This window comes from Mycteria americana, chromosome 16 (genome assembly GCF_035582795.1).
Source record: "Mycteria americana isolate JAX WOST 10 ecotype Jacksonville Zoo and Gardens chromosome 16, USCA_MyAme_1.0, whole genome shotgun sequence".
NCBI classification, from domain to species: Eukaryota; Metazoa; Chordata; class Aves; order Ciconiiformes; family Ciconiidae; genus Mycteria; species Mycteria americana.
Window position 1 is genome coordinate 14,650,019 of NC_134380.1, and position 27,050 is coordinate 14,677,068.

Genomic DNA, 27,050 nt, shown 5'->3' on the forward strand with positions numbered 1-27,050 from the left:
GTTCTTTTGGCAAATTAACTTTATCAAATCACCCTCGTTCTTCCACTACACAGAACTCTTTTTTACCTGTGAAGTTGACATGCGAGAGGTATCTTGTCGGCCTGTTAAGTCAGATGACGAGATATTGACTGGGGCACTGCGATGCAATCTCATACTCACTTTCCTTTCTCGTTCCATACCAGATACTGGCCGAGGAGAGGTGTTGGCTGTGAGAAAAACTGCATTAGACTCTCATAACGAGAAATGGGATTAGAACACGGTCACTGGAAAAATTATGCTCTCACTGTTTGCATATAAAACTTCCACAGAGTCAAACAAGAGAAATCAAGGCCTTTGTTTTAGATTCACAGAAATCTAAGTAACAATTAGCAGGTAATGAGTGTATACAATTACCTTCAATCTACTGAAAAGCCAGGGGGAGAAAAAAAAACAAACAAAATCCCCAAACCCTGACCAGAGACAAATACCACTCAGGTATCCTAATTCTAATTTTGAATTTCCAATGATCAGGAACAAACTGCACGTTACAGTAGTCTACAAGGTTCGTCTATCCAGGTATTTGCTTACTTACCAGCATGTGAAGTTGGGGTAAGAGGAGTAGGAGGAGCTACATCTTGTGTTCCTCTCAGCCTGCCAGAAGCAGTGGAGGGTAATCCACGCACAGCTGGATTTCGTGTATGTCTCAATCTTTCCTCTCGTTCTCGCCTTTCACGTTCAGCATCTTCAGCTGCTCTGCTTGCACCCTACGGGTCAAGACTAGTGAACAACTTGGGGGATTATTGAGCTTACAACTATATATTCAGACAAAAATACTGAAAATAAACAACTGGACAACCCATGAAATGAAGTTTGCTAGGGCATTAATTATTTTGATAACATTTCTTGAGAACTGCCATAAATTTTGTTCATACAACTGCTGGGATAGTCTTCAAAATGTTAATGTACACACATACTATTATGGCAGCTGGACACCTCCTCAACAGTTGCAAGTGACCTGTGCTGAAGATCAAGGTGGAAGAAAATAATTCCACAACCTAGCCTGGTGGCTGCCCTGAAGGAAGTATCTCAGAAGCCTTACACATTTAAAACCCTGTAACTTCAACATAGGCGTCATTCAACCCCCATCTCATGGCTCCTGTATCTCCTGCCTTTCCTCATTTCCTGATCTTTTTTTCTAGACAATAGAGCTTCCAGGAGGAAAAAGGCAAGACAATCTTACAGTATCAGTTAAGATACACAAAACTGACAATGTAGTAAAACAAATACCATTACCAAAAAAAAAAAAAAAGTTTTAGAAAGCTATGTCAGCTACTCACAAATTTCAGCATGTTCCAGTCAAACACATAGTCATACGAGAACCCTTGTCGGTGGAAAAGGTTTCTAAATAATTGCCTTAGATAGGAATAGTCTGGTTTGTCATCAAAACGCAAAGAACGGCAGAAATTCAGGTATGTGGCAAATTCAGCTGTAATAAAAGAAAGCCTGGTTTTTTTCTTCAGCTTCACATCTGCTTTTTATACTTCCGAATCACAAAAAAACCCCCAACCACCCCAAACTTAACAAATAGGGCATCTCCTAAACATATGAAAAAGAATAATGACCCAATACTAGAAATCTACTGAAGGCAACACTATAGCCCATCTATCAAGTCAACCCTGAAAAGGAAATTATTTGTCTATCACAGAGTAGGCAAAGATCTCATCTGTCAACAGCAGAGAGGACCCAATACTCGAGTTCTTTAAGCAACAGTTGGGGGGGGGGGAGGGGGGAGGGGGAAGGGGGAGGACAGGTTTAAAACTACAGCTGAGCAAAGAAAAGAGATTTTTTTTTTTTTTTATTTGCCTTTCTTTGCTTTGAATACATTTAAACGCAATTTCTTACAGGACACGGAATAGCATCTCTTTGTTGTTAAGTCACATAAAGATTCATGTCTGCTACCTCACAAAACATGCAAAAACTAGGGGACCCATATAAATTTCCCATGTAAGTCATGCTACAATTTCAGATTTGCAATAGTCTGAATATCCATTTTTATATGGCACATGAAATATTAGTTACGCAGCAAAAAAATGAATATTCATTGTGAATTCAATGTGCTAGAGATAATAGCAGTATCAAAATACCGGCTTTTGAGTTCAAGTTTTTCCAGCTGAAATAATATATTAATAATTTACATTAAGAAAGAAATTCTAACAAACAGCACAAGAAAAATTGATTAGTCTTCCCTGCCTGTTAATCCCAGAGAAAATACATAGTTAATGAACGTAAAGGGCCACGTATGAAGTGACATTTGAAACAGATTGAAGACAGTAAGTTTTCATACAACCTAACAAAAACTATAGTTCTCATTATCGTACCTAGCGGCCGAAGCCAAGAGCGTGGAAAGAATAGAGACAGAACTCTTCAGGAAAGATCAGCAATATTCTCTGATGGCAGCTAATGTTAACAAGTTTTAAAACAGATTTAAGTATAATTTTGCAGAGCTCAAAAAAGTCTAGTTATTACTGTGGTGTAAATACCAAATGGAGAAACGGAGCAGCTGCGAGGCATGATGCTAGGATATAGGAGGGTTTCTTATGCCTCTCACAGATGCTGACCATGAACAGGCCAAACTAGATGAACCTGGAATGACAATTCCCAAGTGAAACAACTGCAATAGGTAAGAGCTGCATCTGACTACACAATCCGATTCGTCCAAGAAACAGTACCCACACATATGCAGAAATGGGTAGTTTTTCAAAAAGCTGTTTGTCTGTTAGAGTTATCCAGCCAGCATAGACGCATGCACACACAATACAGCGCAAATCAGACGTACCAAGCTACCCTTCGACTCAAGGGCACTGCAATGATCGTTTACTAGTAGTTAAGACAAGGGATAATTAAAAATGGTCTATGATCACAAAGATCCCAGTCTTGAAAGCACAGTATCTTTATCATGGACTTGCCCAATCATGGGGGGAATGGGGAGAAGGAAAAAAAAAAAGAAAAAAAAAAGAGAAGTAAAAAAGACTGGTAGAATTCAGTGTAAAGAAAAAAGAAATATCAGTAAAACATGAACATGGAGGCCTAGTGGCACAAAAGAGTAACTTACAAGGATATCCTTTACACAAAACCTCAATGGGTGTAGACATTTTCTTTTCACTGATACGTTCGTATTTCTGCCTCTTTGTTGCTGCTTTCAGTCCCTGCCAGGGGAGGGAGCCCAGGTTAAAATACATCAGTACATAGCCCAAGGACTCCAAGTCATCTCTGCGAGATTGCTCTACAACAGCATAAAAAAGTGGACTCATTAGGTTTCATTTTCTACTGGAAAAACAAAAGACTGTGCAACAAGACTGTCATAAAAAGCCTTTGAAAAACAAGAGATAGCTGAGAGTACTATGCCCATGATAAACTCATCCAGTACAGGAAAAAGCCTTGCAGCTATGAAAAAGTGTGCTAATTCCCAAGAATTACTAACTGACCGAATCCCACCCAATCAAGAGATACAAGGCCAAGCATGCTGCACTGTTAGTGCCAGAAATAGGGACTGTCTTCTATGCCTCCATAAAGCAACATCTACTTGCACTAAAATTAAGTGCATCGACACTTTTAGGTTTCTATTTATTGCTTTCCCCAGCTCACCAATTCCAAGATGAGTGTTGATGGATGCATAACGGGCAGTTCCTGTTAAGTTTTTATTTTCACGATACGGAATATGTTGGTGAGTTCGAGCATCTCGATACTTCTTTGCTAATCCAAAGTCTATTATGTAGACAAGATTGCCTTTCTTCCCCAGGCCCATTAAGAAGTTATCTGGCTTCACGTCTCGGTGGATGAAGTTCTTAGAGTGAATATATTCAATTCGACTAATCTAAACACAGAGGGGGGCGGGAGGAAAAAAGAAAAAGATCATCGAGAGACTGGGCATACACCTTTTTTTCTTATAAAACCACTAGCGACAGAGTTCTAATGATAAAAGAGGTAAAGAAACTTTTTATTGTAAAATGTAAGGGCATTAAAGAGAACATAATTTAAAGGACAACAGATAAACCTTCTCTCCAGCTCTTCCCCTGTGTCTATTTTACATTTGTTTCCAAAAACTTTATTGGGGGAATTTCTTTGTCTTTGAGCAGTGCAATACCTGGTTTGCAAACAGTGCAGGTCCAGTTTCTAAAAATCAAATTAAGACTTTGTAATCACTTTTGATGGGACGCTTTATATTTACAGAAACAAAACTTTTCTCTAATGATACAGCCTATTCACCTCTAAATTACAGAAATAAAATGTAGTTGGTTATGATCTCTCAAGAAATTTTAATATCCCAACATACTGCACTATCAAGATCAACAAAGCAATTTCCTACCATTTGGTCAGCGAGTAATAGGACTGTCTTGAGACTAAATTTCCTTGAACAAAAATTGAAGAGATCTTCAAGACTCGGTCCCAACAGCTCCATCACCATTACATTGTAGTCCCCTTCAGCTCCACACCACTTAATTGTGGGAATACCCACTAGAAAAAAGGAAACAGTTGATTCAGTATAACAGTTCATACACACAAATCTTCAAGGCTCTTAAGATGAAGTCTAAGAGGGTCATTACTGTGAATGTTTGTATTTACAGTGAGGCTTAATATTTTATGCTACCTTCAGCCATTCTGAAATGAAGTTTGGCAGAACCAATATAAAATTATAGCAACAGAGGTCTAAAAATAGCCTTTTCCTTCTTCCTCAGAAACCTCCCAGTCTTTGTGCTTAGCTTGTAACTTGAAAGTATGTAGTGTTTTTGCTGGATTTGAACCTTAAGCGTTTTACAAGTATTAATATTCATGTAGTCTCCAAGATGGCAACAAGGAGCAAATGGGAAGTCTGAAAATAAAGACACTGACAAACCACTAAACATTATTACTGAAGAAGGCCTTAGAAATAACTTCTTAGTTTCAAAGCCTACAAGATCACCGTAAAATACCTCCCTCTTCCATTTCAATTTGCAATGAATTTTCACCCTTGCTTCATACTCTTTGTCTTTCCTCCAGTTCCATTGTATTTGCTGTTTGGTGAATCTCTACCAAAGTAGCAATGTGTATGAGACATGTTATACATTCAGCTTGAGAGCACTAAAATTAGCCCCGCTTTACAGAGAAACTCAGGAAAGTTATTTCACACAAAACTGTAGAATTGCTCAAATATTTTGAATTAAATCTGTATGTAGGTAGCCTTATTCAGAATTTCAAATGCCTTTACGTTGAGTTAATTTTATACATTTTGGAAGTGAAAGGGTATAATGCACCCATTTTAAACTCTTACCTTTACTTGATATGCATTATTTTTTCCTGAATTCCCTTCACAGAGAAACCCTTATTCGGATGGAAACTTAACCTTCTGCCACCTGCCTCTGCACCATCCATCCTCAGATGGATCACCTGAGGATGATCCATCCGAAGCCTTAGTAAGCCCATCACGGCCTTAATAAGCCCATAAAGGAAGCATTTTACTCTATGAAGGCTATTCAGGTTACATGCAGGCGGCAACTGAATGAGGCAGAAATTAAAAACTAACTAAATGCAAATACACATTATCATCCATTTCTAGATGTACGATTACTGTATTTTGCATTTGAGATACAGCGTGGAATGTAGTCTTTATGCAAAGTATAGCCTCGTTTAGGAAGAATTCAAGGGACTGTGAAACAAAAGCAAAACTTAACTACACCAAGTTTATGTCCCAGAACTGCATGGCAATCTTACATTTACAGATTTCCAAAATATACACGTGAGTTATCTTAGCAGAGTACCACGCAGTAGCTACGAAGTTGCTTCACTCCTGTTCTCTACTACTAATGCCATTTTGTCTTAGAATTCCCACAGCAAGGAAATATTTTTAACTCAGAAGAAAGAATACTAACATATATAACAAAAATTAACCTGAATTTACTAAGTTTAGAATTGTGCTACTATAATAAGCAAGTCGGGTTAAACGCTCCAGAATAGTGGTTACCATCTTTCACTGACCCATGAGAAACCAAAGTCAATCAGTGTACTGCCTGATGGGACCAAACTTTGTTCCACACTGCTCAAGGTTTTCACATGTTAATATTCTGGGACCATGAGCAACACTGGAGGATCTTAGTGGTTATCGTGAAGTTTGGTAGCCATGGATTTGGAACTGATACTCTACATTGCTTGCAGAGCTCTTCATCTACCCTGCCCTTTCCCACCTTCTCCTTATATGTCAAAAGAGGTCTTAACCATTAAATACTTCCAGGTGGCAGATACATCAAAGACATAAAACCAGTTAAATCTCTGAAGAAGGAAAATAATTTGCTTGCCTCCACCCTGCATCATTTTGTAGATTTTACTCTCGATGTGGAGCTGAGGATGTTTGGTTTTCACACATTCCAACTTAATTGCAACCTCCTCTCCGGCAGAAATATCAGTTCCTAAAACCAGAAGGATTCAAAACATTGGTCAAAATATTTTTTTAAAACACATTTCCTTTGTCAAGACTGAAACAAAACAAATATTGACAAACTACTTCTCAATGGCAAACATCCAGCGATTATTAAGAACTTTCAGCCACGATTATCTAAAAATTCTTCTGAAGTCTTACAGATTCTCTCCAACAGACTAGTAGTTTAAGAGACAACTATTACACACTGCAGCACAGGAAGCCAAAACTGCTGCTATCCCATTCAAAACAAACAAACAAACAGAGTGCATCTTCTGAGGGGTGTCTTTCCAGTTCCAGTTTGTGGAAGTGCTCAGAATGAATGTTTACAGGTGTGGCATGTATACCTGCCAACCTAAGAAATGCTAGGAATTCAGATCACCTCCTCTTATGCCTTGGAAAAAGAGACTACAGCTTCCCTAAATCTCGACATACTCCAGATGTACTCTGACACCTTATGATTTTATCCAGTTGGGAGGCAGATTATCTAGAATCAAGAACTTATCCTCTCAGAAAACTTTTAAAAAATCGCATTAAATTCTTGTTTCAGGAATCAAGTGACTGAAAAATTGGCTTACCTGTTCACTTTCAAAGTTTAAACATATGTAGGGAAAAAACTGACATTCTTAAAAATAAACAGAGTCAAGAAAATACATACTCTCACAGCCAAGCAACTTAGGAACTACAGGGAAACAGGAATTGGCAAAAGGAGATGTGCGATACTTTTTAGACAAATTGCCAAGTCTCTCTACTTTCAGAATTGTGCTTTCTCTTTTCTGCATTAACTCATGGTTTAGGATCACGTGAAGTACATCACCTGCTGTTTATTCTGATCCCCACTCTTAAAAGCTTAATTTGAGGTCCACTAGTTTTCGTTTGGAAAGAAACAGTAAACAATCATTTTGTACTCACTTTCTCCATGATGTTTAGGATTTCATAGACTTCTACCCTACCTCACTTTCCCTTAACTCTTTTCAGAGTTCAAAATCTCTTGTCGTTCTTTGCATAGAAGTAATTTTTAATTACCCCTGATTATTCCCCATTTCACTTATCTGTACTTTTTCCAGTTCCGTAATGCCCTTTTTGAGAGTCACACAAAGCAATTAAGACAGAGATACACAATTACAATTTTTTTCTGCTTACGTATTTTTTCCACATGCTTTTCTTTGACCATTACAGAGTACTGAGCTAACGTATCCACCTAACTATTATAACTGCAAAAATCTTGTTCCTGAGATTAGGGAGCTACTTCAGTGCTTTATAGCCTTTTGTCTATGAAGTAAGGCTAACCAAGGCTAACATCCCACACCTCAAAATGGGCACAACTCTTCACTTTGCAAGGAACTGATGGTGCATGGAATTACCTATGAGTTCACGCAAGACTATGATTTTTTTTTTTTTTTTGGTTAATAAAATGTCTTTTTGTGTGCGTGCACACATGAGTATTAAGGTGGTGTTGCTGGTACAGTGCGTCGTTCTGAGTGAACACCAGGGTTGATATTTATGAGGCATTTCACAATGCACCTTAAGAAAACAAACCATCTGAAGCTCACTCTAGGTACAATAAGCACAACTCAAGGCGAACAACTGGAAGACACAAAGAAAAATAAGGCTGTACATGTACGTGTCTCGTATGACTCCCTTGTAACTGGCATAATAGGTGGAAGGATCCCCGATCGCTAGTTTGGTTACAGTGCAGTAGCAGCAACTGGAAACTCTTCCATCTGTAATCTAAGGTGTTCACATTTTATGAATACATTATTTTGGCGGATTTTAAATGAGTTGTGGTGCACATCAATCCAGAAATGTGAAAGGACCAATCAACAATACAAGGAGGGAGGCATTATCTTCTGATCTAATACTGACCTACTCACCCCAAACAAATAAAAATCTTTATTTTGTACCACAGAACTCCAGACCTTTCTTGCTTATCCCTGCATTCACTACCTGTTCTCCCCAATCCCACAGTAGCCAAGATCAGGGAAAGTGTGGACCGCAGACAATATTATATGATGGGTGATCAGCAATGGACGTGTTTGTTTTGGGGTTTTGGTTTGTTTGGTCTTTTTTTTTTTAAACTTTTCTGATCCAAAACAGACACAAATTGCTGTCTGAGTATAATGGAAGACACATCTCTTCTGTGTTTGATTAGGGCAAAAACTGCACGGGAGGATCAAGACCTGTATTACTTGTATCAAGTTCTGCTCAACACAATATTAAACCGCTACTTGACGGACCATGGTCTCGACCTAGTAAGTCATTCCTTAGGATAGTTGCTCTTCCCAAGAAGTCTTTATCACCTAAGATAGCCAAAATCCTGAGCCTGAACTCTGCTTCTGTATACACCTTCTCCTTCAAGACACGAGATTTCATATTAAAATAATGAAATTAAAATATCTGAGTCCAGCAAAACTGATGAGAGGGAGACAAAAATACAAATCATTCTTCCAAGCAATTCAGTGCTTGTCCCCAAGTAGGGACTTTTGTCATCTCTTAAACCCTGGGACAAAATTTCTAAAATAACTCTGTAGCCACCAAAAGCTCAGCTTCCTTTAAGGAAAACATTAGAATATTTGAGAAGTAGCAAGAAGCAGTATTATGAGAAGAATCAATAATTAAAAAGTAGTAACAAGCAGTATAATGACAAGTCACCATTTGTAAGTGAAAAAGAAAGTCTAGAGTTGTAAAAGTATTTTCTTTTAAACGGCAAAATTCCAATTTACTTGGAATTGCAAAATCCTCTACCGTAAGGAAAGCCTTGGAAATTATTTTAATTAGTTTACAACCCAAAATTCATTCTTAAGAAAGATATATACGGAATGCAAGAATCACGAAAACACAGAGACTGCAATGCCTTCGTGACTCGTATCAATTCAACCTCACGGACTGAGCAACAAAACAAATGCTTACGCTGATCCCCACCCCCCCCACCCCCTGCACCTCTTGTCCATCTTTTATACTATTTAGAATATCTGGGAACCCATTTCTTTCATATCTTCCTCTGGAGGGTAACTTTAAAAGATGCAGGGACACTAAATTCCTAAATTTTACTTTAAGTTGTCCACACTCCTTTATTTACAATAGTGCCTTACATTTCAAACTCTTGTCCCACAGTCCCTGCCATTCTAAGCAAGCAAAGCTAGGGCCATTCTAAATGCCAGAAGACATATTTTGAGGTACGAGGGGCAATAGGAAAGAATATGAAAGACCTATGATAATGACAACAGAGTCGTTGGCTCCATATTCCGAAGAGCTGTTTGAAAGAAAGAAAGAAAGAAGGTCTCTCCCCTCTACCCCAGAATGTCTTCAACACCATTGTAGCTGCATTAAAAAAAACATACAGGGGGACTGGAAACATCCCCCTGTTTGGGAGGCAAAAATAATAAAATCTTCCTTTTCAAAGCATAAAACCAAGCTGGAAATCTACATTGAGGTAATCTAGAAATTCACTAAGGGCTACCAGAAGGCATGTGTACTTAAAAGAAAATTCATGACTTCTGAAAGAATTTTAAAAGTTATTTTAAGGCACTTATGTCCTACTGTACAGTCTGAACAACCTAGTAGAAACTTGTTTTTTTAAAAAAACCACAACATTTCATTATCACAAAAAGCATAGATTTTGAATGCCGCTGTTTTACCAGGTAATGGCAGACAAGCCAAATGGGCCTCTACAAAAGGCTTCAGTTCTTGAGAGACAGCACTTTCCCCTGGAAAAAAGAAACCTATGCCATTAGCTGGATCTCCCAGGCACGTAATTCTCTGCTAGTTACTGGCTCAGGCATGACATTTGCAGCAAGGCCTAAAAGTAAATCGACACTGGCTCCTTAGAGATAAAAAGAAGAGGTCAAAAACTGAGGAGGAAGAATTCTTTTGTGAAATGCAGCATGGCAGCAGTACTAATACACAGAGAACTATTATTTCCTGTGCAACGTTACTGGTGTGGGCTGTATGCATAAAGATAAAAATGACTAATAAAAAAAGTGTTTATTTTACTTGCATTTTAAATCTATCCTATAATATAAAGTGATTTACCTGAGCAGTAGTCAAATGCTAAAGTAGGAGTTTCTCAAATCATCTAAGACTTTTCAGATTTGAACTGCTGTCTTAATCTCCACCCAAAATCCCAACAGCAGTTAATGAGGATTTTTGCACAAGCATTACCACCATGTTTCTCACAATAGTCTTCAATCTTTTATGCAAGCATTACAGACAGAAAGAATCATGTTCTCTGCCTGTAGACAACCACATGCCTTCAGCTAGAAACGTGGATTTTTCATCAGGCATATGATCTATATTACGGATAACCAGTATTTCATTAACTATAAACAAGAAGCTTTAGCTAACAAATTATTTTGGGATGCCAGCTGTGTGCTGCAACATGAAGCATTGCTATCTAGGAAGAAAAAACACCTCCCGTACTGCGTACGCTGCCAAACATACCACATACGTTAGCTAGTGACGTTTTTACTCTCCAGACGTATGCAGTTAATGTACCTTAGCCCCTGCAAGTTGCACCCGCCCCCCCCCTTTTGACTTGCTTTTCTAAGTTACCACAGTTTTCAAATGCAGAGTACTCATTTCTATGTGACAGGATATAAAATTTACATTTCTCTGGATTTAACCTTTTTTTTTTATGGTTTGAGAGTTTGCAGAATATATTGAGTATTTTAAAAATACTTGCTTTCAAAACTTGTACCCACCACTGCTTGTCATAGTCATAAGCAGTGAGCCATTATGATAGACAGCTACATAAACAGACAGGCAAAGACAATGCCAATCCTGCAAACTTTACAACTGCATAGAAATCATGGTACCAGAATAAGATATACGCAAAAAGGCATTAGGGCAATATTCAAGCAACAGGATACACAAACTATGATGATCCTTTGAAGGATTCGAGGGTTTTTTTAACTGCAACCTAGTCATCCATAGTTGTGTAATTTTTTTTTTTAGGCCTCGCAGGAGAAACAAACATCCCTATGACAGCAATTTTTCCTAGTCCACTGCAGCGATATTTAACCCTGATGCACGTTTCTTTCCCAAAACATTTTTCTAAAAGTGGTTTCTTTTTTTTCTTGTTTTCAAACGAGGGGATTTATACCCCTACCCTCATTTTACAGATGAGAAGATTAACGGTGCCCAAGGTCACAAGACAACAATGGGAAGAGTCAGCTTTCCAGAATTCCCGATTTCCGCACTCTCCAAATTAGGACATGATGTCAACGAAATATTAAATTGCTATTGCTGTGCTCCTAGCAAGGTACTTCATATCAAAGGGCATTTCGTGGACAGCAGCGCGGCCTGAGCGCCAGCCGGGGTGAAATGAGGTCCCGGGAGTTGCCCCCAGCCCAACCTCGCCGGGGGCTGGGAGCCGGCACGGCAGCGAACAGCGTCCACCCCGGCCCAGCCCCCGCCGTTCTCCACAGAGCCATAGACCCGCCAGGTACGTCCCCAGCGAACCCCCCTCCTTACCCAGGTAGATGTCCCCGAACGAGCCGCTCCCGATCTTCCGGCCCAGCCGGTACCGGTTCCCGACCCTCAGCTCCATGGCGGCAGCTCGGCTCTTCCGCGACCCGGTTCTGTTGCTCTGCCCACCCTGCCGGCTCGCGCTCTGCTGCCTCACAGCCCTACGGTTCCTGATGCCATCGTGGCTTTGGTCCCGCCGCTCGATACTAGCGAGACAGACAGCACCGTCGCCGCAGCTCCCGGGAAGGATGGACGCGGATTCCCCGCAACACCGGCCCCTCAGCCGCTTGGGCTCCGAGCCGCCATACTGCGTGACCTCACTTCCCTAGCAACGGGGGCGGGGCGCGCTGGCAGTGGGGACGGGCGCGCTGCCTCACGTGGCTAGCTGTGGCGCGCGGGTGCTGTCCCGCCTCACGTGTCGCCCGGCCCTTCCCGTGTGCTGTTCAGGCGTCGCTGCCGGCGGCGCGGCTCCCGTGGGGAGGAGCCGATCGCGGCGGCATCGGCTGCTGCCCCATCGCATCGCATCGCATCGCATCGCACCGCACCGTACCGCACCGCGCCGCCCCACCGGGCCCATGGACCAGGCCCGCCCGGGCCGTCCTAGCCGTCTGCACCGCGCCGTGGGGGGGTCTGCCAGGCGGGGAATGCGGCCCGTAGCCTTCCGGGTGCGTGTGTCGTCGTCATCCCCTCGCCGTGGGTCAGCGCAGTGGAGAGGTACTCCGGCTGCGCTGCGTTCCGAGGAGTGCTCGTTTGACCGTGGGGCGTCAGGGACAAAGTCTGAGTCATGACCCCGCAAATTTCAGGGGAAAACCGTGGCATTCCTGCTGGGGAGGAGCGTTGGGATCTCCTCTGCGGCCTGCTGTGGGGTGGAGGAACCGCCTACCACTGCTATAGTGGGAGTGGTGAGAAAATACGTTTCTGTTTGCATGTTTTCTCCTTTTCTTGCAGCAACACCCCTTGAAAGCACGACCTCGACAGGCTAGTGGTCTTCTTATATTGGACGATTTGAGGTTGCCTTCTTTTATGGCAAGCAGGGGACTGCACTTGCAAGTGGGGAGATGGATTATGAAGCCAGCTTCTGGCATGAGCAGGGTTGGGCTGCAGGTGGCAGTGGACTGTGATGTAAAAGGGCTGGGATTATTGAGAGGTGTGTGTGTGCCAGAGGTGTAGGGTGGCAGAGGGAAGGAAAGTAAAGTCACAATAGGTTTCTAGGCAAAGTGTCTCCGAGTACCCTTCCTGTTGTTTCATGTGCCGTCCTGCAAGGGGGAATTTTTCTGTGTCCTGAAAGTGAACGAACTGTATAAGCCTGCATCTTGGTGTTAAAGGAGAAGCCACTGCCCGAGCATTCACACACCATTCAGGGAGTCAGGCACACACCACCCGAGACTTTACCTGCTAGGACCTGAGTCCCTTTGCAGCAGGCAGCTCCACTGAGCTGACGGGTGCCCCTTTTCGACTCCTCGCTCACACACACACTTACTCTTGGGTGCTTCCTCTCCCCTCTGGCTCAACCCTAGGTTTCCTGAAGCAGAGTCTCCGATACGACGTACGCCAGACGAATTTATTGGTACAGCGGTGAAAACAGCTCGAGCTGGGTGCCGCTGGAGAGGGACCCAGAACAAAGAAATCCCTGGATAGTTATACCCTTACAATCTAAATTCCCCTCCCCTCAGGAGACAGTTCGGACCAATAGTAGTATCAGGGTCTGGGGTCTTCCCGTTCTTCATTGGGCCCTTTCATTGTCTCTAGGCAGGCTGATTCTTCTCTTATCTCTAAGATCGCAGCTTCTGCTAAGGTTGAAGCCTCCTTATCTTTCTGGTTTGCACCAGTTTCGGGGGCCTTCCTTCATGTAGCCAAGTAAAAGTTCAGTGCGTGGTCGGTGGATCTGGGTGAAAGTTCTTGTGGCCTAAGACTTCAGCAAGCCTTGATACTAATGCTAAAGTGACTACTACAACAAAACCATCAGCGAGACCCTCCCGTTGAGTCAGGAGATTCAGAAAGGACCCCCTTGCTTTCTAAACTCCTTCTCAGAGAGGAGTCTAGGTGCAGCTGGATCCAATCCGAGTCCCAGACTTGGTCAACGGTTTATGTCTAAAGGATTACATATGCACAATCAATCGTTTATATCACTTAGCTATGATTTCAAAGTTTAGCATGGTATTAGTCACTTACCGAGGATCTGTTGCGCAAGGAATCTCTTAGCCTCAAGGAGTAACCTTGAGAGACGTCCCGGCTCAAGGGGAGATCCTGGCGTGCAGCCCGCTGTCGTGCAGGAGAGCTCCAAGGGCTCTTGGGCTGCTCACTATTTATGGGGGTAAGATGATTGACTCATAGTCATATTTGCCTACCGACCACAGATTTTAGTTTCTTCACTGTGGTTAGGTGGGCGCATCGCACAGTAGCCCTTGGCTATTGTGGTGTTATCTGTCTCCCAAATCCACTTTGAGCTGGATGCAGCCATCATGACCAGACGCATCCATTACGACCATCACTGGTGGTTATCACCTGAGCAGGGTTACAGGAGATAAAGGTCAGGTTGGGGGGGGAGGGAGCACACTGTCACAGTAGGTCATACTAAGTTACTTAAGGCAATGAAGGTTTAGGGCACAGTGGCAGAGGCAGTGGGTTCTACTTGTGTTCATAAGAGGGCAAGCTTTGTTGATTCCTGCTTAGGTACATAACCGTGTACATGTGGAGGAAGCTGCCGTGCTGGTACGGGAATGGAAACATTTTTTTTCTACAGTCTTGGCCTTTGCAGTAGGAGGCAGGCTGAACGTAAGACCAGAACTGTTGATCGCAGCTGATTAAGAGAGTTTCCGTGCCCTTGGTTTTCTCTGAAAGATGTAGGTGTGGGTATATAGGCGGAACAGTGTGGTGTCTTGGAATGTCGTCTTCCAAAGGCTGGCGGGTAGGAAACGGGTCAGTGTTTCCCCTTTCCATCGGTAGTTTGCAAATCATGGGTTATTACTCATGGGTCCAGCAAGGATGTTGCAAAGCTACCTGTCACTCAAGCTTTGTCATCAGGACCAATCAGAGTCATTTGTCTTCTCCTCTCTGGTCTTGCCTCGTGATGACTGCTAAAGGTCTGAGCATAGTAGCTTGTAGTTCTTTATGGCAGTGCATGGCCATTACATGGTTTGCTAAATGTCTATAACTAACACAGTTAATAAACCTAAGTATAATTGCTGAAATTATTACTATAGAGCATAGAACCAAGTGAGAAATTTCTGCAATTGCTGAAAGTGTCTCAGACTCTGACAGAATGAGACGTATGCACAGTACCTATACTGAAGGCTAGCAATCGCTGCTGAGCAATGTTCTTCTGGCAGGCCATGTATCTCAGCTCCTCAGTCTTGCCTCAGAGTCTCTGTCGTGGCATTATAACTTTGTCAGCCATTGCTTATCGATGCAATTGTGGTAAAATCTGTCATTCTTCAAAACATACAGTAAAATTCAATGTCCTACAGAAAAGCATAAAACAACTAAGTTACTATATAAGCACACGAGGATATCTGCACACATGGATATGCTGCCATAAGAAATTAAAATCTCTGACCTCTGTTTTAAGTTGAGATTGATTAGTAGGAGTCTTTATTTCATATGAGACTTTAATCTTTCTTCTAGGTATCTGGCTTCCTGTTTCCCCAGTTACAACACCCGGGTAATTAAAAGGGGGTTGCAGTAATTGTGCCTTAATCAAGTTTGATCTCTTACTTTTAAAACTTCTCTCACGCATCTTCTGTAGCTCCCAGTCACTGGAATATCATCTACATGAGGTAATAACTTGGTTTCTTGTAGCTTTTAATGTCTTGTAGCTCTTGTGGATCTTAGTATCACACACAGAGAGACATATATATATTAAAAAATGTATATGTACACACATATATTCCATATACAGATGTTATAATATATGTCAGTGGTCTATTAAACATGATCACTGTTAAAATAGTATTAATAATACATCAAGCCTCATCAACAGAAATAGGGTTTCTCTTGTTTGAAGATGAAGGTGCTTTTAAACTGGATCCATTTTCTTTTATTTCCTCCATTTGGATATATTTTCCTCTTGCCTTTAACTTCAGTCATGGCAACTAATGTAAAAAAGCCTGCCCCAACACCCATACTATCCATACCCCTCCTGCAGGCCCCAGATGACTCTAGATGTCTCCAGCCTCCTTTGCCACCTGCTGGTTCTGGCTTTCTGGCAGTCTCGGGGACATCTGTGCACCCTCAGTCCTGTGCCACAGGGGAATGGGATGTATGCCCCAATGCTGCTCAGCCAGAGGCATGGAGCCCTCAAGGGGGTCCAAACTAGAAGAAACAGTTTCTGCTCAAGTAATAGATGAATGTAGCTTTGCGTAATGGGAAGAGAAGTGGTTCCATCAATCACAGTTAAAGCTTTGGAAAAGTACTCTGAAAATAGGATAAATTAATGGCCTCAACAGTCTTCTTGGTTTGTTTTGCTGGGTAGTACTTTGAGGGCCAACAACTTGAAGAGATGCAGCTTGACCTGATTTGTTGACTTTAGTGATATTTTAAAGATGCATGTAAATATAGAAGGAGCGTAGGAGTGTTAGGAAGGAAGGAAAGAGCAAGGGAGGTTTGAAACAGAGGAAAAGCTAAGTACCGTGGCTACTGAAGTTGGTAAAGTTGGAGAGAATTTGGGGTTATGCTGAGCCTTGGCCTCATCGGTGAAGAAAGAACCTGTGTGATAGGCACGTGGGGAGTGAGTTTAGCTGGAGTGTGGCAAGGGGTGGGCCAGGCTGTCTGGTCTGGGGCACACAGGGAGGGAGGGGAAAGGCAGGAGGATCTGAAGGAATATAGGGTGCAGGCTTTTCCTCTCCAATGGCTTCTCAGGCACGCAGGATCACTCAGGAGGTCCCCCGTGGCTCCTCCCGGAACTCTGACAGCCACACAAAGCACCCAAGGCACTGGCATTTGCATGAAAACAGCACTGCTCTGGGATGGGACTGCCACCCTGACATGCTGCCAGCAAAAGCCCTCTGCCCAAAGGCTCTGCAGACAACCCTCAAACCAGCCCCCAACACCCCCACAGCTGCTAAACCCTGTCCCAAACCCAACATCGACCCTCAAAGTCCCAGGACTTCGAAACACCCCCAGGCCTGGACCAAAAGCCCTCAAACCCAAACCCTGCCCCAAGACCACCAACGATTCCAACACTGCCCTGAACTACCATCCCAGAACCCCAGCGCTTCCAAACCGTGATAGAACACGGTTTGGAAGATGCAACCGGAAGATGCAACCCGTGATAGAAAGTGCAGACAGATAGCAGAAGACTGGTGAACAGATTTTTATGAATAATACCTAACAAATTGGATGAAACGGAAGCAAAAATGCAGTTCAGCAGACCCTTGATATCACTAGAAACTCCTAGAGAAGGAGGTGTTCCTGCCTGGATAGCTAACTATCTATAAGAATTGTGTTATTTCTGACTCTTAGGGGCAGCTCTAAGGACTAAATAATCCATCCCACCCTGAGGATATAGTTAATTGTGTCTGGATTAGCTTTGCTTCAGTAGTTTCTTGTTTGTTTTGTTACCACGTATGCATATGTGAAAAGGGAAAGATGTAACACCTACTTTTTAGATTAATTGCTGATTAATTGCTGTGGCTGAAGTCAATTACAGCCTGCCTTATGGCCCTTTGGTGTGCACCAAGGCTCTGCATGTGCTCCAGAGCTCCCTGAGACCCTCAGCTCACATTTTGAATTGCCCCCAAACCTTCCGTGTGCCTTTCTGTGTGCCCCTGGGCCCTATGTTTGTCTTGCAGCGTGCCACAGTTTTCTGTTTAGCTTTCTTCCCTGTCCCAGAATGTTCTGGGTACTTTCTGGTGTGCTCCAGGATCATGTTTTCCTTTCTTTATGCACCAAGGCTCTCCCTTTGCTCTTCTGTGCTCCCAGAATCTTTTGTTTGCCCCATCACCCCCTGATGTTTTTCTCTCCCCCCCCCCCTTTCGTTGCGCCCCAGAGCTCTCCATTTGTCCCCCTAATACTCATCCTTATTCCTTTTTGTGCACCCCAGGTCTCTTCCTTCAGCTTTCAGCAAGCTGCCCCCTGGAGCTGGGCGCCTCTGCTGCTCTGGCAGCCACAGCTATTCCTTACGGGGTTGGTGATGATGGCCCTGCGTCCCCTATGGGCTGCAACTGTGGGCTATGGGGCAGGGATGGGGGAACAACAAGCCCCATGTGTGACAGCAGTGCCTCCCTCTGCATCCAACGGGTCACAGCCATAGGTAGGTAGGTGACAGTAATTGCGCTGCCCAGGGTGGCCGCGCTGGTGCAAGTCTGGGAAAACGGGGCCACCGCCACGCATCGCCAGCATGGGGGGGGTGCAGCGGAGCCCAGTACGGGGCGTGAAGGGAGCAGCACTGAAGCAGAGTGGGACTGCTCGAGCGGTGGAGCTGGGGGCCCTTAGCGTGGGATCGCAGTGGTGCTGGGAGGGGCACTAGGTGGGGTGTCCAAGGGAGGGATGCGAGGTGAAGGGGGCCAGGGGCGGTATGTGGTCATGCTGGAGGCGCGGGGCGATGCCGGGAGGGGAGGGGGGGATGGGTTGGGGCCGCGTCGGACCCGAGCGGGGGCCAGTCGCGGGGGAGCACCGGGCCGGTATCGTGGATCCCGGGGCTGCGGCTCCAGGCTACGTGGACGCTTTCGGGTCTCGCGGGCGCGGCGGGGAAGAAGAACGCAATGCTCTGCAGGGTTAAAAACTCAGAAAACACAGGACCCGCGGAGCGAACTGGGAGGCGTAGTCTTCTGACACTGGACTTGCGGGCGGGCGAGTTGCTTTACGACGCAAGCCGGAAGGTGTGGTCTTCCGGCACTGGGCCGCGGAGCGGCCACGTTGTTAGTGGAAGCACGCAGCTCGCTGCTGCCGCCTGGCCACCGAAAGTCGTTGCTGCAGGTGGTGCTGTGCGCATACGCGTCGCCGCGCTCCGCTGCTGCCGCTCAGTGACTAAAAGGCGGTGCTGCAGCACGGCTCCCGGCTCGCTGCTGACGCTAGTTGACCGTAAGTCGGTACTGCAGCTCGGCAGCCGCGCATGCGCGGTGGCGCGCTTTGGCGGCGTCGCTGCTGCCGCCAGGCCACTAGACGTTAGTACCGCAGCTCGGGCGTCGCGCATGCGCAGTGGCGCCCCCGTGCTCCACGCTGCCGTTCGCCGGTAACGGCAGTGCGATACTGCGGTGCCTGGGGGGTGGTGCTGCCGTGCTCGTTGCTGCCTCCCGGTAAGGAAACGCCGCTGCCGCCCCACGTTCGCGCTGTCGGCGGGCGCTCGGCGGGCGAAGCGCAGAACTGCGGCGCCGGTGCCGCCCCCTGGGCAAGCGCCACCCGCCGGGTGCTCGCTGGTGCTGCTGCCGCCTCGTGGCCGAAGCGCGGTACTGCAGCGCCGGTACCGCACAGGTGCGCAGCTGCGCCGCCGCCTCCGCTGCTGCCGCAGCACGGCCGAAGCGCGGTACTGCCGCTCGGCGTTCGCGCGCCGCCTCTGGACCCTCCGGCGCGCCAGCGGCGGCCGGGACATGCGCGGTGCCCGGGAGCAGCACGGTGGCGGCGGCGGCGTTGGGTGAGGGCTGAGGCCACTGGTGAGGTGAGCGAGCCCCTTCGGCGGGCGCTGGGGTGTCTCCTGCCCGCTGGCCGCCCAGGGTGGCGGGACGGGAAGCTTCAAACCGCCTGCTGCGGCAGGCTCCCGGTCTGTTGGAGTCCTGTAGCCCCAGGTCACCCCCAAGTCCCATCATGACGGCAGCAAGCTGGCCCTCGATGCGTCTCCAGAAGCCCCTGTGGAAGGAGAGGCTTCAGGCAGGGGCAATCTGCGGTAATAACGGTGGCTGCTGCTTCTTTCCCTCTCCCAGAGGCCACGCTGAGGACATGGTTGTCCCTTCTTCACCTGGGGATGCTGGTGATGGCACCCGCTTCAGGCTGGTGTGGGTTGTCTCTGCCTGGCCTCGCTCTCCTCGCGGTGTGGGGGCAAAAAGGGACAGGCAGAGCGCTTACCGGCTGTGGACAGGAGCTGCCACGGCTAAAGCTGGAGAGGCCAGAGAAAGGTAAAGAAGAAGGAATCGAAGGCCCGCTGGCCAGAAGCTGCCTCCTGCTTGGAGGCGAGAGAGAGCCTGCCTCTCCGGGTGAGGAAGGATCCCTCCTCGTAGTCTGCAGCAGGCCAGACCGCCAGCGTGCACCGCAGGGTCTGTATGTGTAACCCAAAGCACTGTCTTGCTCCCTGTCTCTGTCTTTCTCTGACAATCTGTCCTGCTCCTCGTCCTTCTTTTTCTCCTCTGCCATCCCCCATCCTTCTTCCTGTCTGCCTTTTTTCTCTTTCTATTCTTCTGCCCCAATGCTTCTTTCTCCACCTCTGTCCTGCTCCCCGGCCCTTTTTTTCTTCCTCTGCTTCTGTCCTCTAGCCCATTGCTGTTTTTTTTATTTTTCCTTCTTGGTTTCTTTGTACAGATCTGACCCTTTCTTTATTTCTCCATCCCTTTGTCCTTTTCCCTGTCCTTTTTCTCTGTCTGTCTGTATGTCTTGTGCCCTGTCACCATCATTGTTCCTCCTTTCTTCTTCCTCTCCTTTTTTTCCTCCATCTCTCTATCCCAGCTCACTGACCCTGCATTGTCTTGCTCCATCTCTCTGCAGGGCTCCTCGTCCCTGTTGTTCTTGATTTCTCTACCTCTCTGACCTTTTCTTTTGGCCTTTCTTTCTCTGTCGGCACCTCAGTCTTCTTCCTCGTCTTACTTTTCTCTTTCCAGTTCTCTGTCCTGCTCCCTGTCGCTGTATTAAATAGGGGTGTGGCGGGTGAGGGGCCGGGCGCGTTCTGGGGCTGTGGGCTTGGCGGGCTGAGGATGTGGGATCCCCCAGGCGGAGCCTCCGTGGGTGGGTGCAGACTCTGTTCTCTTGGGGCTGGCAGGGGCAAAAGCGGCCCCGGGCCAAGCGCTGTCCTGGGGTTCGTTTGGGGGTTTTGGGGCTGAGTCCGTGTGCAAGCAGGGGGAGTAGGGGCAGCCCCATCTGGCTCTCAGCTGCTCCTTGTTGGGGCTGGGCAGCCTCTGCCGCTGCTGGCGGGGATCGGGCAGCGGCGGCCCGGGGGGCTCCTGCGGCGCCAGGTGGGTGCCGGTGGCCGGGTGGGTGGGGAAGGGCTATGGCTGTGCCTGCCGGGGGTTCCTGGAGGCGGCTGGGCCTGGCTCCCCACGGGGGTGCTTTGGGCTGGGGGGTTTGGTGTGCGGGCCCAGCGGTGCTCGTGGTGCTGGAGATACGAAGCCGGAAACAGGCATAATAAAGCGATGCCCTGCCTGTGCTGGTGTGGCCCCGCAGAGGTGTGGGGCCGGGCACTCCGCAGTACCCAAGCAGCCCCCAAAACTGCATGTGGGGCCCTGGGGGTGCAGGGCTGTGGGGTGGCTCCGCTCCCCCCACCTCACAGTGTCATGCATGGGGACTGCAAAGAGGTCAGAGAGCAGAGAGGGTGAGCTGTTTTGGGGCCTGAAAAGGGAGACCAGGTCTTCTGTTCCTGGGGCTTGAAAAGAGGCTCACGTGGCTGATTTTGGGGCTCAGAAACAGCTTGAGTCGTGCGCTTTCAGGACCTGACAGAGGGGACCAAGTGGTGTGGTTTTGGGCTCAGGAGCAGAGGTGAAGTGCTGCACTTTTGGGACTTGAGAACAGGCTCAGCAGGTGGGTTTATGGGCTCAGAAATGGGAGCTGGTTTGGGGGCCAAAAGCAGAAGCCAGTTTGGCTGTTTGTGCAGGGGGGTGGGAGGGCATTGCGGGCTGTGGGGGAAAGCAGGGGGTGGGCAGGGTGCATGGACCCTCCCCGGAGGTGGGGGACTGGTCACATCGGACCCCGAAGTTCAGGAGGCCGGCATGCCCTAGTCCGAACTCAGTGTCTGAGGTGGTCTCTGGGGGGAAGGGTGCTTTTCAGACCCCGCACACCCGCTTCGAGTCCAGCTCTTCTTTGTACGCTGCTTAGAATACTTACTAAGTAATTAATCATACAAACTAATTAATATTTATACAGTGTACAGCTATGATGTTCAATCATAATACACATGTTATTACAGAGATTGGGGGGTGTGTGGTTTAAAAAAGAGTGCAATGATGAGTGATGGCAGCCTGCAGAGCTCTCTTGCTGCCTGACCTCTCCTTTTCTTCTCTTTCACTCCTCTTTCATGGCTGTAGTTGTCATTTGGACAATTTTAGAAGAGCAGCTAAGTTACTTGCCTTTGTAGATGTGCTGGTAATGCCAGGAAGGTAAATGCTTGAACCAGGAGCGAATAACTTGGCTGTGAGCAGAATTTCTGTAGGAAGAACAACAACAACAACAACGGGAAGCAAATAGCAAGTTACCAAAAAATTTGTGTGCGTCAAACACATCGAAGTTTTATTGCCAAATGTTGTTGGGCATTATGTCCCAAGTGGCTATTTTTGGTAAATATAAATTTTCAGGAAGTTCAGGGTTGTGGGTGGTAAAACATGTCCCTCTCGTTATGTATCCTGCTATGTAAATGTCCGGTGGCAGGGCTGTTGTTCCCTGCTCTCAATACTGCCACAGTAGTGCTGCGATATTTAGACCTAACAGATGGCTTTAGGGCTGGAAGGAGAATGCCTGTTTTCTGTGAGGGCTATGAATGCTGACCCTTTTCTCTGTCTGCTGCTTTCCTGTGCACACGATGAAGCGCTTTTATTTTTCTCCCTTGTTCCTGGTCTAAATAGTTCTGAAGCTGTTGCTGCTGTGCATTTGCAATTTGTGTTTCTGCATTTCTGTGGAGTTCTAGTTACAGATCACTTCTACTGTGGCGAAGTGTCAAGATACAGTTTTCAGTTTAAAGCGTCGGAAACTACATCCACTGAAATCAGCGTAGGTGAAAATGATCTTGTGCGTGCAGCTGTGCTCGCGGGGATGCTCGGTGGCTCCTCGTCGAAACAGCAAGGGGCGTGTGGCCGTCCGGAGGGCTGTGCTCTGGGTCTGAGGGCGTGCCGTCTTTTTGCTGTTGGAAGACGGACTAGAGCGCGTGGCTGTGAAATATCAGGACAGTCAAAAGCTGGGAGGGACCCTAGGCAGGTTTGGTGGCACAACTGCAGTGTGAGAAGGACTTGACCGTTTGGAGAAACGGCCTGCAAAAAATCATTCCTGTTTTGCAAGGAGGCAGTTCACAAGGACAGATGGGTTGCTGTGCTGTTTAACGAAAATGCTCACCTTGGGACGTATGGGGTGAGGAAGTCTTGACTGTACGTAGGCTTTGGAAACTGTACGTGGGTATGTGTGTGCGTCACCTGCGTGTATCTATGAAAGGGGTTCTAGTGAAACCAAAGCTGCCCGTGAGTCAAAAAAAGGCGTGGCTGTCTAAAAACTGCAAAAGCTCTAGCGGCCTGTGTCATCAACTGTAGCAAAGATGAAGCAAAACACTTTATCCTACACTCAGTTGTAGTCTTCACCAAGCTTCACAAAAAAAGGAAGCTCTAGATTCCTACCCGGCGTTATGCTAAAGGTTTTTTTTCCTCTCTCAGCAGAACGTCAGCTGCCACCATTTCGCCGTGGTCGCCCTTTCTTCTGCCAGGAAAGGACAAGACGGACGGAAAGGCTCTGTAGTGGTGTCTGTAAGTACACGGTACGCCTACGATGTGTGCCTGTGTTTTTCCTAAGGTACTCGTAGCGTGGACTTTAAAGGTAACATGAAGAATGTGCCAACTCTCCTTCTATAGTTTTTCTATGAAGTATTTCAACACAAATACTACAAGTAGAATAAGGCGTGTTCTGGAGCATGCCTATGCAAAGCTGACGTCCCTTGGTTTCTTTCTTCTTCCTGAAAGCGTAATCTTCTGTCTGTGCGCTTACTATTAAATGATACTGTGAAAATAATTTTGTACTACAAGAGGAAAGAAACTGTTGGGAAGAGTTTAGCTGTTCAGAAGAAAGAGCCTTTGTTTTCATGGTACAAGCTTTCTGCTTTTTCAGTCAGTAAATTTTTAAAATACCTTCTAGCAGGACTTGAAAAAGCTTGCTGCGATCCTAGCGTCCGTACTAAAAGCCGTCAAGGTCAAAGAAGAGACGTGGACGAAACGGGAGAAATGGGCGTCGCTTCCGCGTGTTTTCCAGGCTTTCCCGAGAAGCGTTAGCAGCCTTGTAAGTACCGCCAGTGGGTCCTGATGTGAGTTTGGTGAGTTACTGCTTCAACAGGGTCCTTTTTCCTGAAGCTACAGCGTGTAATTTTTGGCTTCAGTTGGAAAGAGATTTTCCCGACTGGAAATCCTTCTCATTCAGAGAAGTTGCATTTGATGAACTTCCCATCGGAGCGGCTGTACGTGCCAGCAGAAGTCATCAGCAACAAGACTTTTCACTCTCTTTAAAAACAAAACCAAGTCAATTTCCTTCCAGGGGCCCAAGCCCAGCACGTCTTCCAAGAGTTGATGGCATCGCTGGTCTTTGGTTCTCAGTTGTAACAGCCGAGATATGATAAAAAGGTGTTCCTCCGCATGCTTCAGTACAGCCAGAAGCATTAGCAAATCTGCCAGTCCCTTTTGGTAGCCTGATGCGTTGCAGCGCTGGGGATTTGATTTCTGTGTGGCCGCCGCCGCCCCCCCCCCCCCCCCCCCCCCCCCCGGAAACCGTCTGGGGGATCTCTTATCTCACTGACTTTGCTATCATAACTGAAACTTTAAACAGAAGCTAAAATTGTGTCATTTACAAAGTGATTGGCAGTGTTTAAACTGTAACTGCCCAATAGCTGTGGCATACAACTTACGAGGTGTATTTCAGCAGTTGGGTATTTGTTCTCCATGTTTCAAGAGAGAGGCAATAGAATGTTATGGGTTTTTCCCCAATATTTTGACAGAGTGCTTTATTTCTGCCTCTCGTTCCATGGCGCGTTTCTCTGGCGCTTCAGCAGTGTCTCTCTTGGGCAGCGCGGCTGGGCAGATGTCCCTCCTAGTTACATACCCCCCCCCCCCAGTCCCATTATAACCGTGCATTTTGGAGACAGATGATGTAACGGTATCCCAGCTGTGCAAGTTAAATGAATGCAAAAGGAAACTCAAATGCTTTTATTGTGTAAGTGTTGTTGTTGGATGTATGTAAACATACGCCCACCTTCTTAGTGTAGAGTGAATTACTGAGATTTGTCCTTTATTTTCCATGTTACTCTCTAAAGTTTTACACTTCCCTTTCAGCTTTCTTGACCGAGCAAGCGAGACGTGCAGCAGCAGCGCAAGGGCGGCAGCCGCTGTGGTGGATCCGTAAGCGTAGGTTCTGATGGGGGTCTGACCTTGTCCTGCAGCCTCACGGGGTTGTCTGCCTGCAGCAGCGCTGGAAGGGAAGGGATGAGACATTTTCCAAGAGCAGCAAGAGCGTTCACTTTTAGGTGAAGAAGGTGTTGAAAATCCTATCCCTTGGTCTTAATAGTGATTTGAAGCGTTGCAGTCCCTGTAGCTATTAAAGCACGCGCTGTATCTCGAGCGGAGCTGTTTCCCTAGAATCCTCCTTTAGCTCAACTCCTCTCCTATCCCTTATTCTGACTGAATGCCTGTACTTTCTGCTGTGCTGGTTTTTTCATGTGCCGAAATGGAATTTGGGGTTTGTGAGAGACTGAAAGAGTTAACGTCTCAAACATTGTGGTGATTTGAGGCGCTATTTGCATGGCGAGGGCAGGTCGGGGAGCACGGGGTGGGGGAGAGCAAGAGCGGGACGCGGAGAGCGCGTCGGAGGATGCGCAGTTCCAGGTTCTGCCAAACCTGACCATGTATGGCCAGCGGTCACACAGAGCTGATCTGAGGAAGGGGCTTGCAACCGCCCGAGAGACCCCTCACGACCACCCCCCTCCCCCAGCGCCTGCGCAGAAGATTGAGAACTTTCTAGAACAATAACCACGTCAGTCCTGAAGGGGCGTACCTGGAGGTGGGGATTAGCCAATAAAAGGCTTGGCCCCCCCCAGGGAAGCGCGCGCACGCCCACCACTGGAGGATTGCCACGTCTGTCATGGTCATCGTGGGATCCAAGGGTGGTGATACTTTCTCTTTCTCTTTCCTCCTCTCTTCTTCTTTCCTTTTCTTGCTTATCTTCTCCTCTGCTTTTCCAATAGATATATGCAAGTTTGGGATCGGGTTGCCCGGAAAATAGCTCCATTGCCAAATCGCCTTTGTTCGTTTGTTAAACTCATCAGGTTGTTAAATTTGTCCGTTTGTGGAATTCGCCAGTTAATAAAGTTGCTGGCCAGCCTGTTCCTCTGGGTCATTGTCGTGACTCTGCCGACCACGCGGCTCTGCTGAGCAGAGCTCGGCCTTTGTCGGTACTCAAACAGTCGGGGAATGGAAAAGAATCACCCCTCTCGCAACCCACCGAGTGGGACGAGACATTAATTTGGTGTCAGAAGTGGGATTCCCTGACTTGATCAGTGAGAGGAAGAGGGAGGGGATATCAATTGAGTCGAGAAGAGAGGACGTGAATCTGCTGAGTCCGAGTCCTCCGGCAGATGATGATCATGGCTTCCTGGGTTCAGCCTGATCTGGACTGCTCCCCTTTGTTGTTAGAGTTGTTAAAAGCTGTTGTTTTGGGTGTTTTGGTAGCTGCGCTGACGGCAGCGCAGAAATATAAGTGCACGGTAAAATGGGCTGAGCGAGACGCGAGCGAATTGTCACAAGATTTGGGTAAAAGGTTGCAAGCGGAGCTGGAAGCTGAGCAGAAAAAACGGGTGCGATCGGAAATAGCAGCGACTAGGTTGCAGAATCAGTTGCGCGACGCTTTTGTCAGGGAGTGCGAGTTGTGGTCGGCGCTAGCGGAGGCGCGGAGGGAGGATCTGGAGAGCGAGTGTGGGCACTGCGGTCTGTGTAAGGAACGTGAGCTAGTTGATGGGGGGGTAGCTGGCCACTACCCCTGGGAGGAAATGGAATGGGCAAAGTGCCAACACGAGAGAACTGCTCCCCAACTTCGCCCACTTATTGAAACGGAATTTCAATATGAAGGGGGTGCCGATACCGCGCCGGAAATCATAACAAAAGAAATACCCTATAGTGCAACTGAATTGGCAAAATTACAAGATCGATATAGTAGGCTCCCTAGAGAAACGGAGACAGAATGTGTGTGGAGGGTCTCCCTCACGGGGGAGGACAGAATTCAACTTTCTGAGGAGGAGGCGCAGGGATACTGGGGTCCAGGCGTGTTTCTAACCGTCCCCGACACTCGA

At 46.8% G+C, this 27,050-nt stretch overlaps 1 protein-coding gene and 2 long non-coding RNA genes across 7 annotated transcripts in view; 1 reads left to right on the forward strand and 2 right to left on the reverse strand.

Moving 5' to 3' along the window:
- Positions 1-12,203, reverse strand: part of CSNK1D (casein kinase 1 delta) — a 29,578-nt gene extending 17,375 nt beyond the window's left edge. For 2 of the 5 annotated variants that reach the window (XM_075518501.1, XM_075518502.1), the window contains exons 1-8: positions 11,900-12,196; positions 6,309-6,419; positions 4,346-4,494; positions 3,625-3,853; positions 3,092-3,262; positions 1,317-1,465; positions 572-743; positions 67-206 (exon numbers count right to left, since the gene is read on the reverse strand). In XM_075518501.1, the coding sequence (XP_075374616.1) occupies positions 67-206; positions 572-743; positions 1,317-1,465; positions 3,092-3,262; positions 3,625-3,853; positions 4,346-4,494; positions 6,309-6,419; positions 11,900-11,975 (1,197 nt within the window). In that variant the 5' untranslated portion in view covers positions 11,976-12,196. Of the gene's footprint in view, positions 1-66; positions 207-571; positions 744-1,316; positions 1,466-3,091; positions 3,263-3,624; positions 3,854-4,345; positions 4,495-6,308; positions 6,420-11,899 lie in introns of all 5 variants that reach the window. The other 3 variants (XM_075518499.1, XM_075518500.1, XM_075518503.1) reach the window with 3 other exon arrangements.
- Positions 12,204-12,223: 20 nt separating this feature from the next.
- Positions 12,224-23,427, forward strand: LOC142417629 (uncharacterized). Its single transcript, XR_012778083.1, has 3 exons — positions 12,224-12,558; positions 15,518-15,554; positions 23,386-23,427. It is a non-coding gene; the product is annotated as an uncharacterized LOC142417629 (long non-coding RNA).
- On the reverse strand, positions 13,538-15,682 carry LOC142417631 (uncharacterized). The gene is made up of 3 exons (XR_012778085.1): positions 15,450-15,682; positions 15,176-15,354; positions 13,538-14,398 (listed from the first exon to the last, which is right to left on the reverse strand). It is a non-coding gene; the product is annotated as an uncharacterized LOC142417631 (long non-coding RNA).
- Positions 23,428-27,050: the final 3,623 nt, after the last annotated feature.